The 14,403-nt window shown below is 35.4% G+C and overlaps 1 protein-coding gene across 6 annotated transcripts in view; it reads left to right on the top strand.

Annotated features, from left to right (window-relative positions):
* Nucleotides 1-14,403, top strand: part of LOC105471466 (methyltransferase 15, mitochondrial 12S rRNA N4-cytidine) — a 258,987-nt gene that overhangs the window by 21,555 nt on the left and 223,029 nt on the right. The window contains exon 4 of one of the 6 annotated variants that reach the window (XM_071074943.1): nt 12,682-12,723. The exons of the other annotated variants lie outside the window; for them this stretch is intronic. Coding sequence (XP_070931044.1) covers nt 12,682-12,723 — 42 coding nt within the window. The remainder of the gene's footprint in view (nt 1-12,681; nt 12,724-14,403) is intronic. 6 annotated transcript variants of the gene reach the window in all.

Here is a 14,403-nt window from a genome sequence, read left to right as displayed (position 1 = left end):
TTCTGGCAAGCAAAAGAAATAAACTGTGGATATTTAATATATTCCTAAAGATGGAGAATTTCCCACTTGAGGCGAGTATATACTGGGAAGAATATTATTAATAATAACAACATAGAGTTGTATAAGATTTTACAGTTTATGGAGCACTTTTATATATTATTGACTGTGCTTTTCGTTAATACTAATTTCAGTAGTGTTTTGTGTAAAGTATTGTGTCAGATATGGAAAGAAGGACAGGAAATGTCTCCGATGCTTATGTTTTACTGGAACCATATAGTAATAAATGACAGTGTATGGACTTGAATGCTTCTAGCTAATAATCAGGTTATACAGTATGCTTTTTTCCTTCAAACCTAAGTGTTCTTACATTCTAGTGGACACCCTAGAAGAACTTCAGAGCTTGTATCAGGCCCCTTAATCCCTTAGGACAGCTATTTGGCTTAACGTTACTAGAGAATACATCACTAGCCCCCTGAGCACTTGTGACCATGCCCGAGCTCAGTCATTTAGAGCACATTATGCTGTTCTTGTCTTCATAACCCTCTGCAGAGGAGGCCAGACACATCTAATTGGCTAGCTCACTGAATTTTTCAGAGCTTGATCCCAGATTGATCTCTCACTCTTGCAAGGAAACCTTATATTTATAATAACAGTATCAGAAGATAAATTGCTCAAAGAAAGATACGGGATAAGCCGACTAGAGCCAGTAAGTGACTGAGGCTTAGAAATGAGGATGGAGAGAAATTGTTGTGTCGAGGGAAATAAAAAACTGTAAGAGGATGACTTGAAGAAACAGAGTGTTAATACTAAAAAGGAAAACAAAAACTCCATGAATTTTTGTCCTCTCTGTATGTTTTCCCTGCTTTCTCTAGCACTGAGGTACCATTGGTCTCTTCTCTATGGCTTTAATATTACTCTTAACTTTGTAGCAGAAATATGAAAGAATTAAAACTGACCTCAGTTTTATATCCCCTTATGTTAAATGATCTGTATGATGGCTATATGAATACTTTAATATTTCTACCAGTATAGAATATCATCGCCAAGATAGTTTCTTCTTTGAGCAATACATATGAAACCAACATTTTTTAGTAGAAAAACTTGATTTTTCTCCAATTTAAAACTACCGAAATAGTGAACTACTTTTATGAATGAGCATGTAAGTAACTTCTCTTGCTAGGGCCTGTTTTAGAATTTAAATACAGACAGATTTTTCAGAGAATTGAGATAACTGTGAGAGAGGAATGTTTTATAATGGTTTGTTGTTTTTGTACTTATTTTTGTAACATCATGTCAGTAATAGAAACCATCCAGATTTTTCTGAAGTTATTAAGCTTTCCCCTGAGGAGTTTAAAGGCATGATTGATAGCATATAAAATAAATACTTTTATTTCAAGATTTCTTCAGAGTAGGTATTAATACTTCTTTGAGCAATTTATATCAGGGATATGTCAGTTTTGTTTAAGTATGCCTTGTGAAAGCCAGGAGTAAGAAGTTGTATAGTGTCAAATTCTCCATTTCCTGTGAAATCTGTGTATAGATGGACACTATTCTTGGTTTGATTGTGCTGGCGATATTATATCTGAGTCTTATGCAATTGGATGAACAAGTATACATCCAAAACTCTGAAATTTTGTTTCATTTTTTTTTTATTTCAGTGTATTCTATTCTGAATTTTGGAACCAAGCTAGCTGATTTTACACATTTGATTTTATGATTACATATGGAAAAAAATCAAAACCACGATGTTAGAGGTCCCTCACACCTTTCACTGTAATTCTGTGGTAAAGGGAATTAGAATAATTTATTGGTTAAATAAAGTAACTATAAATCAATTTTTAACAAATTAGATTTTGAGTTAGAATGATTGCGTATTACAGGTGCAACTTAAATTGCTGTAACTGTTTCGTTAACTTCTTTTTTAGATAAAAAATCTTCTAAAATCTTATTTTTCTGAAATGTAAACTTATTATGCATCTTAATTAAACTGTTCTTGATCGACTTAAGGTAGTAATTTTGAATATTTTTTGTTTCCGTATTCTATGCATCAGTGGAATTCTAAGTGACTTAATTCCTTATTTCTCCAAATCCACACATGGCTGTGTATTTTTGGGTGCCTTTATTTCTTTTCAGCTAATGCTTATATCTGAGTATACTCACACAGCAATTGAGTCTTCTTGACAAAATTTTCTAATACATTTAATCTAAGCAAATTGGTGGGCTTTTCTTGGTGAAAGTAGGTAGCACATTAAGTCAGAAAACCTAGAGTACTCATCCCTCAGATCTACACATGGCTGACTCTCTCACTCTGGTTGTTATTCAGATGATACCTTTTCACGGATGCCTTCCCTGGCCACCCTGTCTGAAATTTCAACTGCCATCTTCAAATGTTTGGTATCCTCCTTCCTTGCTTCTTTTCTCCTTAGCACTTAACAGTGATATGCTATATATACCATTCTCTTTTGCTTCTTAACTGTCAGCCCCTTCCTCCCCCAACTCCCTTCTCTGCCACCTTCCTCCATGGCACACTATCTTGAAAGATTGGATTTTTGTGTGATTTTTGCCACTGTATCCTCAGTGCTAAGAGCATTTGGCATGTAGAAGATACCCCATAAATATTTGTTGAAATAATTACTGAATGGAGGAATGAAAAGAAAGGTCCTAGTGAAAGAGGCATTGAGGAGATAGATGTGACAATGACTGGGTGAAGAGAAGCAAGGATAGGGAGAAATGAAAAAATGGCAGTGAACTGTTAAATGTGAGTTTTAGTGTGAAAATGAGACCATTCTCTCATTTATTCAGAAGATATCTATTAAGTTTCTACTGTATATCAGGTGCAATGCACTTCATACTGGCTATGCAATATAGAACAAAATTAGACATGGTCTTATCCCTTAAGGAGCTTACAATTTAGTGGTTGAAATGGGCATTTATCAAGTAATTATGCAAGTGAATATGAAATTTGCACTGCCATGAAAGAGTATATGGTGCTCTTAGATCTCCAAACAGGAAGATTTAAGCTGGTAAGGTTTTCTTGAGTGGCAAGTAATCATAAGGCCAAAGAATCTAGGCAATTAAATCTGTTAAGAGGAGGGTAAAGAACATTTCAAAGAGGAAAGGGAACATGTACAAAGGTTCTGTGCTGGAGGGAGCTTGGTAAGAATGAAAGATTGTAAGCAAACCACTGAGTGAGTGTGCTGAAAATGCAGAGGAAGATGGTGCAAGATGAGGCTGGAGAGGCAGGTGGAGGTGAGAGATGATTAAGTCTGCTTTTTAAAAAGACAATTCTCTCTACACTATGGAGGATGGATTGGTGGTCCAGATTAATTATGAGACTTTCGTCCAGACAAAAGATAATGAGTGGTAATAGTTAAGACATTGGAGAAGAATGGGCAGATTTGAGGGAGATTTAAGAGGTAAAAAGCATAGGACAAAGCTGACATTTATAAAATAGTGTGTTCAGGCTGCTAGAATGACTAGGTTGCTTAAAAAAAAATGGACATTTATTTTTCACAATTCTGGAGAAGGGAAGTCTGAGATCAAGGTGCCTGCAGATCCAGTATCTGTTGAGGACCTAGGATTTGAAGAAAAAGATTGTTTTCTGGTGCCATGAAGCTGGAGTGAAAGGTAAATTGTTTATGATATTTTCAATACTTGGGCTATTTTCTTAATATTTATTCTTAACTTTTTCCTTGCTATTGTTAATAATATTTTATTTAAATTCCAAAACACCTACTTGCTGATCCCCTGTATACACATTATTTTATTTCATTTAGAAACTTGTATGAGTACAGTGACTTTAATTTATTTGAAAGAAACATTTTATTGCTATTTTATGTAAAATAAGCATTACCACATAGAACCAATTAATACTATTATAACTATTAATCTATATAAAATTATATAAGTTTTTCTGTGTAAAAATTTTACGTAAACTTTTATTTACATAAAAGTATACTTTAGAAATCACCGCGAGAGTTAAAAGTTTGCCGGCTTGGTAACTATGACATTATTCATCTTGGTACATTATTTGAAATTTGCTGTTTCTTTTCATGTGTCTATAGCTTCATTGCCTTGGGCTAATATTCAACCTATTAGTTGGCTTATCACCATTCACAGACTGGTAAATTAAGTGTCAGGTAACACCCGCTTGAGTCTGAATGTGATTTCTTACTTGTATCTTTTCATAGCTATTTGTGAATTATAATGCCTAATAGAAAAGAAGGAAGGATTTTCTTGCGTGTAAATTTCCATTGAATGCTCGCTCTGTGGGCATTTTCATATGGCAACCGTTTTAGCCAAGACAGAAACTTTGTTTCCCTATTCATGTATTAATGGTGTTTTATAGGTTGGGTAAAAAATAAATTAAGGATAGAAAAAAAATTAACCGGAAATAACAGTACAATCTCTAGATGAATGCATGTTGCTGTTAGGTACTATATGCTACATTAATATTCTGTAAGAATATTTAAAATAATCATATAAATAATTTAGTTTAAATCAATATAATGCTAGAAATTGAAAGAGTTTGTATGAGAAAGACATTCAGGGAGTACAGTTTTGTAAATGTGTTATTATTTGCTGAAAATTGACATAAACTATGTATGTATGCTATATATATTTATTTTCAAGCTTCTTAAAAATTGGACATGTTGTAGTTTATATAGTTTTTCCTCAAAATACTTTCAATGCTAGTGATAGAAATTTAAATTTTTTACAATGGACATTTTATATGAATCTTTCACTGTGGTTTTATTTTGCAGTGTTTTGCGTAAAAGTTGAAAAGTGAGTAGAAAGTATGCAATCACTATTTTTCCCTTTGTTGAATTCAGGGATATGGGATTTTCTGTAAAATTGTGAGTAGGGAAACTATAAAATGAGTTTTCTGATCATTCAGATTTGGTAGTTAAGGCTTTATTATTTAATTAGCCTTAGGTGATTTGGGATATTCTGACCATCAACTAAATTTTTTAGTCTGTAATCTAAAGTGGTACTAATGGTGTTTTAGGAGAGTACAAATATATTAAATTGACTCTACTGTATCAATTAGCCTTTGATGGTTTTCCTCTTTGTTATGTTAATTTATTCTCATGACCCAGACTGGGGGATCCTTTTTTTAAAATTTCCAACATTGTTGTTTATATGGGCCTTTTATTGCTGGATTTCTCAACTTGTCTTCATAGGACATAATGGAGTAAGTCCTCATAGGATATAATGGAGAAAGAAACATGTTCTAATAACATATTCTCAAGGTTAGCTTGCAAAGGTATTCCTCTGTCAAACACTTGAGGGATCTTTTCGATGCTATTCATTTACATAGCAACTCAGTAGACTAGGTCAACATGTCTATGAGTAAGTGGTTATCTTGAATATTTGAAACTGTTTAGACTTCCCCCCAATTTTCTTAACATTTTGTATATTGATTTTGTGACATTGCAGAAGAAAAGCACACTCATACTTTAACATTGGTTTTTGTACTTTTTTAAAATATAAAACTTGGGGAAAAATCTTCAAATCATGTAAAATTACTTTTTTTTTTTTTTGAGACGGAGTCTCACTCTATTGCCTAGGCTGGAGAACAGTGGCACGGTCTTGGCTCACTGCAACCTCCTCCTCCCAGGTTCAAGAAATTCTCCCTCCTTAGCCTTGTACGGCACCATACCTGACTAACTTTTGTATTTTTAGTAGAGATGGGATTTCACCATGTTGGCCAGGCTAATCGCGAACTCCTGACCTCAAGTGGTCTGCCCGTCTCTGCCTCCCAAAGTGCTGGGATTACAGGTGTGAGTCACTGCACTCAGCTCCTTATAATTACTTTTTAAATACGCTATGAAAGAACTTTAAAAAGTTGAATTCAATAAACATGTATTAAATGTTTTTTATGTATTTTGCATTGTGTTGGGGGAGCTAGGGATTACCAAAATAGTGAGTGAATAAATGTGGAGGGGATAAACTATGCCCAGAAGATTTATCTTATAATTAAAGGCTTATTTTGTGGAATACCAGTATTAAGAAGACACTGAATACGATTTGATCACCTAAATCTATAAATGATGGAGAAAAAGCTAGGCTACACAATTCATGGGGATAAGACAAGAGGGCTTTCATTTAAAGAGCATACCAGGGTTGGCATGGTGGCTCACGCATATAATCCCAGACCTTTGAGAGGCTGTGGTGGGAGGATTGCTTGAGCTCAGCAGTTTGAGATTAGCCTGGGCAAGGTGGTGAGACCCCCATCTCTACAAAACTAAAAAAAAAATGCTGTATATGGTGGCGTACACTTGCAGTCCCAGTTACTTGAGAGGCTGAGGTGGAAGGATCACATGAGCCCTGGAGGTCAAGGCTGCAGTAAGCCATGATCACACCACTGCACTCCAGCCTGGGTGACAGACTTTGACCTGGTCTCAAGAAACAAACAAAAACTAACACACCTTCTTGGCAGCCTTGTGTTAGGTGATATGTGTGAGGATGGGTTTAAATATCAGGGTTTATAATTCAATGCGTAGGAATAGTTTGTATGCACATAATCATAATAGTAATACTATTTGAAAAAATAAGTGTTATAAGAAAGGCATGCTGTTCAAATCAGAGAAGGGAAAACACAAGCAGATGTGTACATGTGAGGACTGGATCTTTAAAGAACAGTATTTAAAATTTCAGTTAGAATATGTTGAGCTGATGGAAAGGTCTAGCAACTGACTGAGAGAGGTGAAGGTCATTGGATTTGAGATGTACATATTGTCAAAGTATGAGACTTTGTGTCGGTCTACATGTGCAGATGTTGCAGTCACAGTTATTCTAAGTACAAACACTTAAACTTGACCACTTAAATATGACATATGGCATTGCAAAATATGACTTGATTTTCTGAAGTAGAGAGCTATTCTCGGTTAAGTTTCTTTTAATTTATGCAATAGTTATATTTATAGAAAATTCAGTCTATATTAATTAAATCCTTGTAAAAAGTACTGTGTGATATGAAAAATGACATTTTGGTTTAGGCTTGGATAATTGTTGCTGCCCCCTCTCCTTCATGAATAGTCACTGTAAGTCATGGATAATTTGGGTCAGTTTATTTTGTAGCATGTGCTGTGCATTTGTGCATTGCAGGATATCCAGCATTCCTATAGCTCACCCATTAAGTGCTAGTGGCATCCTCCAATTTTTTTTTTTTTTTTAAATTATAGTCTGAATACATTTTCAGAATTCCCCCATTGAGCATTTCTGGGTTAGACGAAAGAAGGCACAGAGCAGTATGTGGATTAGACCCAAGGAGAAGGCTTCTATTTTGCACAGTGACCAATATGATAGAGATGTGAAGCAGGGCAACAGAATTCAAGTACATTCCTGAAATAGAAATAGAATTGCTGTGGGGCAAGGTGGTAAAGTTTTCTTACTCTCTCAGCCTCCTGTCCACATTTAACTTCTTTCCTCACACCATCTCTAGCCCAGGTGTACCTGGTAGCCTGGTTATGTTAACACTGGTGGCCGAAGTGAGAATTCTTGACTGGTTTTGGTAAAGTGTATAATTTCAGCATACTTTCTAACTAAATTAGCATTTTTCTTCCTTTCTACTATACTTCCAAGCATTTTGTTTTTTGCCACTTGAAGGCAGTCACAAAAGATGCCTGATCTTTCTCATGTAAATGTTTATTTCTCTATTTTTTTCTTGCCATTAGGTAAATGTGTTGCATAAAATGTAATCTTTGTATTTCTGTTTGATTGTGAACATATCCAAATGCACTAAAATGCATTGGAATCAGTGAAGATGATCATTGCAATTTTATCTTTTGTTCAAATTGATAAACTTTTAATAGAGCCACTTTTGGCCAACTTTAACAGTTTTTGTTGTCTTGGAAGAATCATCTCATATGCAGCAGATTTACTTCTGATGATCCTGATAAATCAGAAGTATTACTTTCAAAAGATTAATATTATAAAGTCTAGCCTTGTTGAGCTATTTAGATGTTGTGCTTGTTCTACATTTGGTGACGTTTGTAATGTGGAACAGTATTCTTCATTTTAAATAAAAATTTACGCCGGGCGCGGTGGCTCAAGCCTGTAATCCCAGCACTTTGGGAGGCCGAGACGGGCGGATCACAAGGTCAGGAGATCGAGACCATCCTGGCTAACACGGCGAAACCCTGTCTCTACTAAAAACACGAAAAATTAGCCGGGCGAGGTGGCGGCGCCTGTGGTCCCAGCTACTCGGGAGGCTGAGGCAGGAGAATGGCGGGAACCCGGGAGGCGGAGCTTGCAGTGAGCTGAGATCTGGCCACTGCACTCCAGCCTGGGCGACAGAGCGAGACTCCGTCTCAAAAAAAAAAAAAAAAAAAAAAAATTTAAAGTGATAAAAAATGATTATTTACCTGGGGCATTAAACCAAATTGATGAGGTTTTTAGCTTCATTTGTGATGTAAAACCCATAGTGAAGATTAGAAGTAGTTCCTGAAGTATGCATGCCTTGTGAAATATATTTCTAGTTTCAATATCTTTCCTAGGGGAAATGCCCATGCTATGGAAATCACTATGATTAGCATTAATTGTTATGCTTCTTGGGTCTCCTTGCAAAGAAGCTAGACTTGTAAAAACGAACCTCTTTTTTGCCCTGTAAAGGTCATAGCAACAGACATTGTATTAAAATGGAATAGTATAATGGTCTCTTGACTGGTTTAAATGGTAATACAAAATAATATACAATTATATTGTATGGGTGATATCTTTCATTAAGTTATATTTCTTTCATATTAAAATATATAGAATTTTATGTGAGAAAAATTAAATATTTCATAAAATCCAATTTGTTCTTGTCCCTTAACCTTAACTTTAATATATTACTTATTCTGTGTTTTAAACTGGTAGAAAATAATTTCTTTTCTCTCTGTTTTTATCATAATTTTCAAAATGAAACAGTTAAATCAGTTAATTTTAGCTGCTTTTATGTTTGTCTTGTGGAGGGTTTCTTTCATGAGATTTTCATAAACTATAACTGAGTTTATATTTACCCTACAGTGAATTGTTTAATTATCCTTTGAAAATTCACATTGGGGTAGCTTATGGTATTGTATTATTTGAGGAGAATTATTTCATCATCTTTGGTATATGATACAGCTGCTTGTTTTGTTTTCATTACCACAGACTCCTGAAAAGTTTGTGAACACTGAATTTAAAAATCTTCTATTTTCCCACTGCATTATATTATAATCTTAATATCTTTTATTTGAACTTACAGTACTGAATTAATACTTATTTCTAAAATTGGTGTTTGTATTGTTAACAAGAAGATACATTTTTTTGCATTTTAATTTTTATCTCCTTAGATGGCAGTCCAAAAACATTTTAGAATTATGATGCATAAGGAATTTAATTACAGTTTCTAAGTCTTACAAAATAAAAAGTATTAATTGGTGTTATTTTAAAATGTGTCATAAAGGACAATATCCTAACTGGGGCTATTGCTTAAGAGCAATCTGATTTAAGAAAAAGACAAAAAGTAAGATCTTAGGGTATTGTAATTTTGTAAATTTTTGTTTCTTGGAATATTTAGAAAAATTGATTTTAGAATGTCTCTTGGAATAGCTAGGCTAGAAATGGTGGTTCAAGGGTGCAAGGAGATTGTAGAATCTTCTAAAGGGAACAGTTTTTACTGCAATGGCAGGGAATAGATGCCTTATAGATGGTAGCTGTGACTCATATTAAAAGCCTTCAAGACAATTTCAGGCTTACTGTAGTCACTTTAGTCTAGGTCTTGGCATTTGATCAGTTGAGGAAGATTTTGAAAAAAATATATTTCTCTTAACATACTATGGTAGCCAGTCTACAAGATGGGTTCCATTGATTATCACTGCCTAGTAATCATGCTCAAATGTAGTTCTCTGCTGCATTGAATTAGGCTGACCAGTGTAATCCATAAGATACTGCAAAAACGATAGTGTGTGACTTCAAAGGGTAAGTCATAAAATAAATTTTGGCTTCTTCCATGCTGTCTTTTGGATTGCTTCCTCAAGGTGGGACAGCTACCATATCATTTGTATGCTTAAGCAGCCCATGGAGAGGCCTATGTAGAGTGGAACTGAGGCTCCTACCAACGATCAGCACCAAGTAGTTGAGCAATCTTGGGAATATATCCTCTAGTTTTAACCAAGCCCGCAACCTTGTGAAAGACCCCAAGTTAGAATCACCTGGTTCAGCTGCTACTGAATTCCTGATCCATAGAAACCATGAGATAATGAATATTTATTTGGTTTAAACCACTAAATTTTAGGGTAATTTTTTATGCAGGATACAGAAGTAATATACACAAAAATAAAAGCAAAGTTTCCACTATGTTGACTGCTCTAAAGGAAAGGTATGCACTACTATAAGAGTGACCAACAGACTTCTGTTTTAATATGGAAGTTTGGGAAAAGCTTGTGAGCTCAGATTCAAAGAACAGGAAAGACATTCCTAACGGAGCAACATGTGAACTGGCCTTGTTGTTGATTCAAGATTTTTTTGCTACTTAGCTCAGCAAGGTCCATGTTCTTGTCTCATGACCAGGAAGAAATAGCCACATGGACATCGAAGAGCGAGTGAGTGGAGTATAATTTATTAGGCGAAAAGGAAAGCTTTCAGCAAAAAGAGGGGTCCTGAAAGCAGGTTGCCGGTTGCCCACTTCACAGTTGAATAAAAGGGCTTTTTACATACATACTGATGGGCTGGGTTCCCTATTTGTATAAAGCACAAATTCCTGATAGCTCCACCCCATTCTCCATGTGCGCATGTGGGCTCTTAGTTGGCTGTGGACATGTTTAAGCAACGTCCCTGTGCAAGTTCCCTTATCTGCACAAAACGTGGGTTAGAGGTTCTCCAGGGATCCTTCCCATACTGTCTGTTGAAAGCAAGCTGGCTAACCCCTTTCATTCCCTGCTTCAGCAACTGCTGTTGCAAAAATGTGGACGATGACCCCTCTTAATTGCCTGCTGCTCACAGGGGGTTAGAGCTCCTCCTGAGGTCAGTTTAAGGGTCCTGGGAAGAATGGCATGTTCATGCAAGATTTCACTTGCATCACCATTTGAAGTTTAATGGCCTCCAAGCAAAAAGGAAGAATTTGGGTTATTAGAAGACATATATCAAAACGAAACAAGGGGATAAGGACCGCTGAAAAATCCCAAGGCTGCCAATGTGCTCAGATAGCTGGTAGCTAGCTATAGTTATACCTGCTAAGATTTGGGTGCATGGGGCTTGGCTTTGGTTAGCTCTTTTGGTCTTATTTTTCCAAACAAAGAAACCTCGAGTTATGGGCACTGTATTTATTCTTATCACGTGGTAGGATTTGCAGGATAATTGCCCAGAAGTAGAATATTGATCCAGATTTTTATCACCCATCCCTTTTGTTTCTTCTGAGCTACAGCCAGAGATTGCTGGTTGGTTCACAGGAATAAACCGGGTTAGTTTAAAATGTAGGCAAAAACTTAAAAACAACTGATGAGATTAGAATTTAATGACAAGTGTATGATAAGTTTTGAAGCATAATTTTTCTCTCTCCAGTCCTCATTTTTGTCCAAAACAAATCGTGATAGGACTGAGTTGTTGGTAAAATAAACTTTAGTCCTATTCTTGGCCAGATTATTGGTGCAGCAAGAATAATTATTTTTCACATAGGCCTTTAAGTTGGCTTTGATGGAACTCTGTTCCACGAGGAATCTCAGATAAGACCTTTAAAAGCTGAGCCCAGTCATGGGTTTGTACCCTCAAATACCTATGAGTGGGTAAATTCCTTCCTTCTTGAGGTCACAAGAACCTGGGGCTTCACAAGAACCAGATTTCCCAAGGGGCTTTTATTGGCTCTGCAAGCCGCGCTTGATTCCTTAAAGGGAAGCAAACCCTTCCGGTTAAAACCTTGGTGAAACAACCAGATTCTGCCAATCGTGTCCTGTTGCAAAGGAAAATGAATTCTTATTGCATAGATGCAAATAACTCTATTGCCATAAGTTAAGAATACTCACAAATAGTTTCCAAATTCTGGAGATGCCAGGTGGGGAGAAACAAATATCCTCCAAATTTTGTTCACAGGAGTATACCTTACTCAATTATTGAAGGCTGTAAATAGCTCAAAATAAGTTTCCTTGACTCTAAAAACAAAACAAGGATCAGCAACATTTTAAGCACAAAAGGCTAAAAAGATTCTTCAGTTTTCTGTTAGTTCAGTCCACTCTCTTAACTCTTGTTCTACTTGATATTCATGAACATTTCAGCTTTTCATGAGTCCTATATGTTTCTCTCTATTTCAATGTCCCAATCTCCAAAGATACCAGAAACCTGCCTCTAGGAGCACCTGTCAAATTCCTGTATCTGATTATAAGCCATCTTTTGAAAAGGATCAAAGCTAGACAACAATTGTCTGTGAATAACAAAATGTCCAGGGCAGTTACCTCAAAAAGACGATTGACAAAGAAATTTGTTCATTTCTGTAGTAATATGGTTTGGCTGTGTCCCCACCCAAATCTCACCTTGAATTGTAATAATCCCCCTTGTGTCAAGGGTGGCCACGTGGAGATAATTGAATCATGGGGGCGGTTTTCCCTATACTGTTCTCATAGTAGTAAGTCTCACAAGATCTGATGGTTTTATAAATAGGAGTTCTGCTGCACAAGCTCTCTTGCCTGCCGCCATGTAAGATGTGCCGTTGTTTCTTCTTAGATTTCTGCTATGATTGTGAGGCCTCCCCATCCATGTGGAACTGTGAGTCCATTAAACCTCTTTCCTTTATAAATTACCCAGTCTTGGGTATATCTTTATTAGCAGAATAAGAACAGACTAATACATGTGGTTTACAGTAACATAATAACCTTAATTATTATTGATAGCATATACTTAACATTAGAATTGTAGACATCCCATACAATTTTAGAACATATATTAACATTATTCATTAAAATATAACCTATGAAAGATTAAACATCACTTTGGCAATCCCCCATAACATGTCAAATAATCCTGTTTACCTCTCTCTTGGGTGCTTTAGGGGTCCTCTGGCATCCAAAAGCTAGGGGTCAGGAAAGACAATTTTTGAAGCTGAAGTTTGATTTTGGGAAACTTGTTAAATATATATGTTAGAGGTTCAAAGCATGTGATATTATGAAATAGAATTCCAGTTTACCATAAGTTCTTTAGCCAAAATGATGACTCAAAAATAAAAAAAAGGCTAAACCTTTCATTATCTTTTACTGTTACATGAAAATCTTGTTTTAGAGAGAAAATGCCAGATTACACCCTTACATTAGTCTACTATTAATGCCAACCCCAATTTTTTGTTTTAGTGGAACCTTACAGATAATTTTATCCAATCTTAGCCAGTTTGACCATGAGGTGAAATTTTTGTAAACTTTTCATAATACTTTACAAATTTTTGTTAAATAGCAGATCAGTGCCTTAAGAAAACCTTGTACTTTTATTTCATTGCTCAATTTATGGAATGACTGTATAATAGCTTTTTGAAGTTAATCAATATGTTCTTATATAGAATTTCTTTTGGAAGATTAATTTTTACAAACCTTCCACTCTTTGTTTAAACTTTCAGCTTTATCTTATCTAATTCAAAACAATCCTTTAACCCTAGTCCAAAATTTGCATTCCCATGCCTTCTGATAATCTTTTACTAAAAGCACATATTACTTGCATTACACACCTTGCAGGTGAATCAATATTCAGTAGTCTCAATTATATGTTTTAACAGTAACTGTTAGCAATTTTTAATTTTAGTGTAACGGCTGGTAAGTTGTTTTAATTATGTACTGGGTACAGATAAAGTCTGACTCTTTCTAGCATAGTTAAGGGCGTGGTTAATTCTATATGCCCTCAAGCCTTATCAAATTGTAAAGCAGGCAAGTCAGTTCTCCAAAGCCAAAGAAGCAGTTTGTAACCTTCAAACATGTAGCAAACCTAGTATCTGACCCGCATAATTTAGATCACATATTTACATTTTGAAGACATTTATATTTTACCAGTTGTCTTCAAAAATGTTTCTATTTCTCAAAGATTAAAGTCACTTGAAGGAACAGGCATAACAGCTTTTTTTTTTTTTATTTCAAAAAATATTTGATCTATTTTTCTTTAGGCCATTAGAGCTATTTTTTTTTTTTATAACCATCACACACATAACACATGTATAATTATACAGACACAGACAGAAGAAGATCCAGTAATTGTAAGATTCTTCATTTTCCAATCTCCTAGTCAGATTATTGGCCTCAGGGTGGTGCCCTTCAAGAGCAGGGCTAGGAAAGCATACAGTTTCTAGGGCACAGTAAATGGGTAAAGCTGGAAGACAAAAACAGATTTTGAGAGGAATCTATCCACTTTTAATTCCTGGAGTTTCATGTGGAAAACAGAGGGAATTTTTTTTTTTTTCCCCAAAATGGG

This window comes from Macaca nemestrina, chromosome 12 (genome assembly GCF_043159975.1).
Source record: "Macaca nemestrina isolate mMacNem1 chromosome 12, mMacNem.hap1, whole genome shotgun sequence".
NCBI classification, from domain to species: domain Eukaryota; kingdom Metazoa; phylum Chordata; class Mammalia; order Primates; family Cercopithecidae; genus Macaca; species Macaca nemestrina.
The sequence above is the reverse complement of the archived record's forward strand: the minus strand, read 5'-3'. Positions and strand labels throughout refer to the sequence as shown.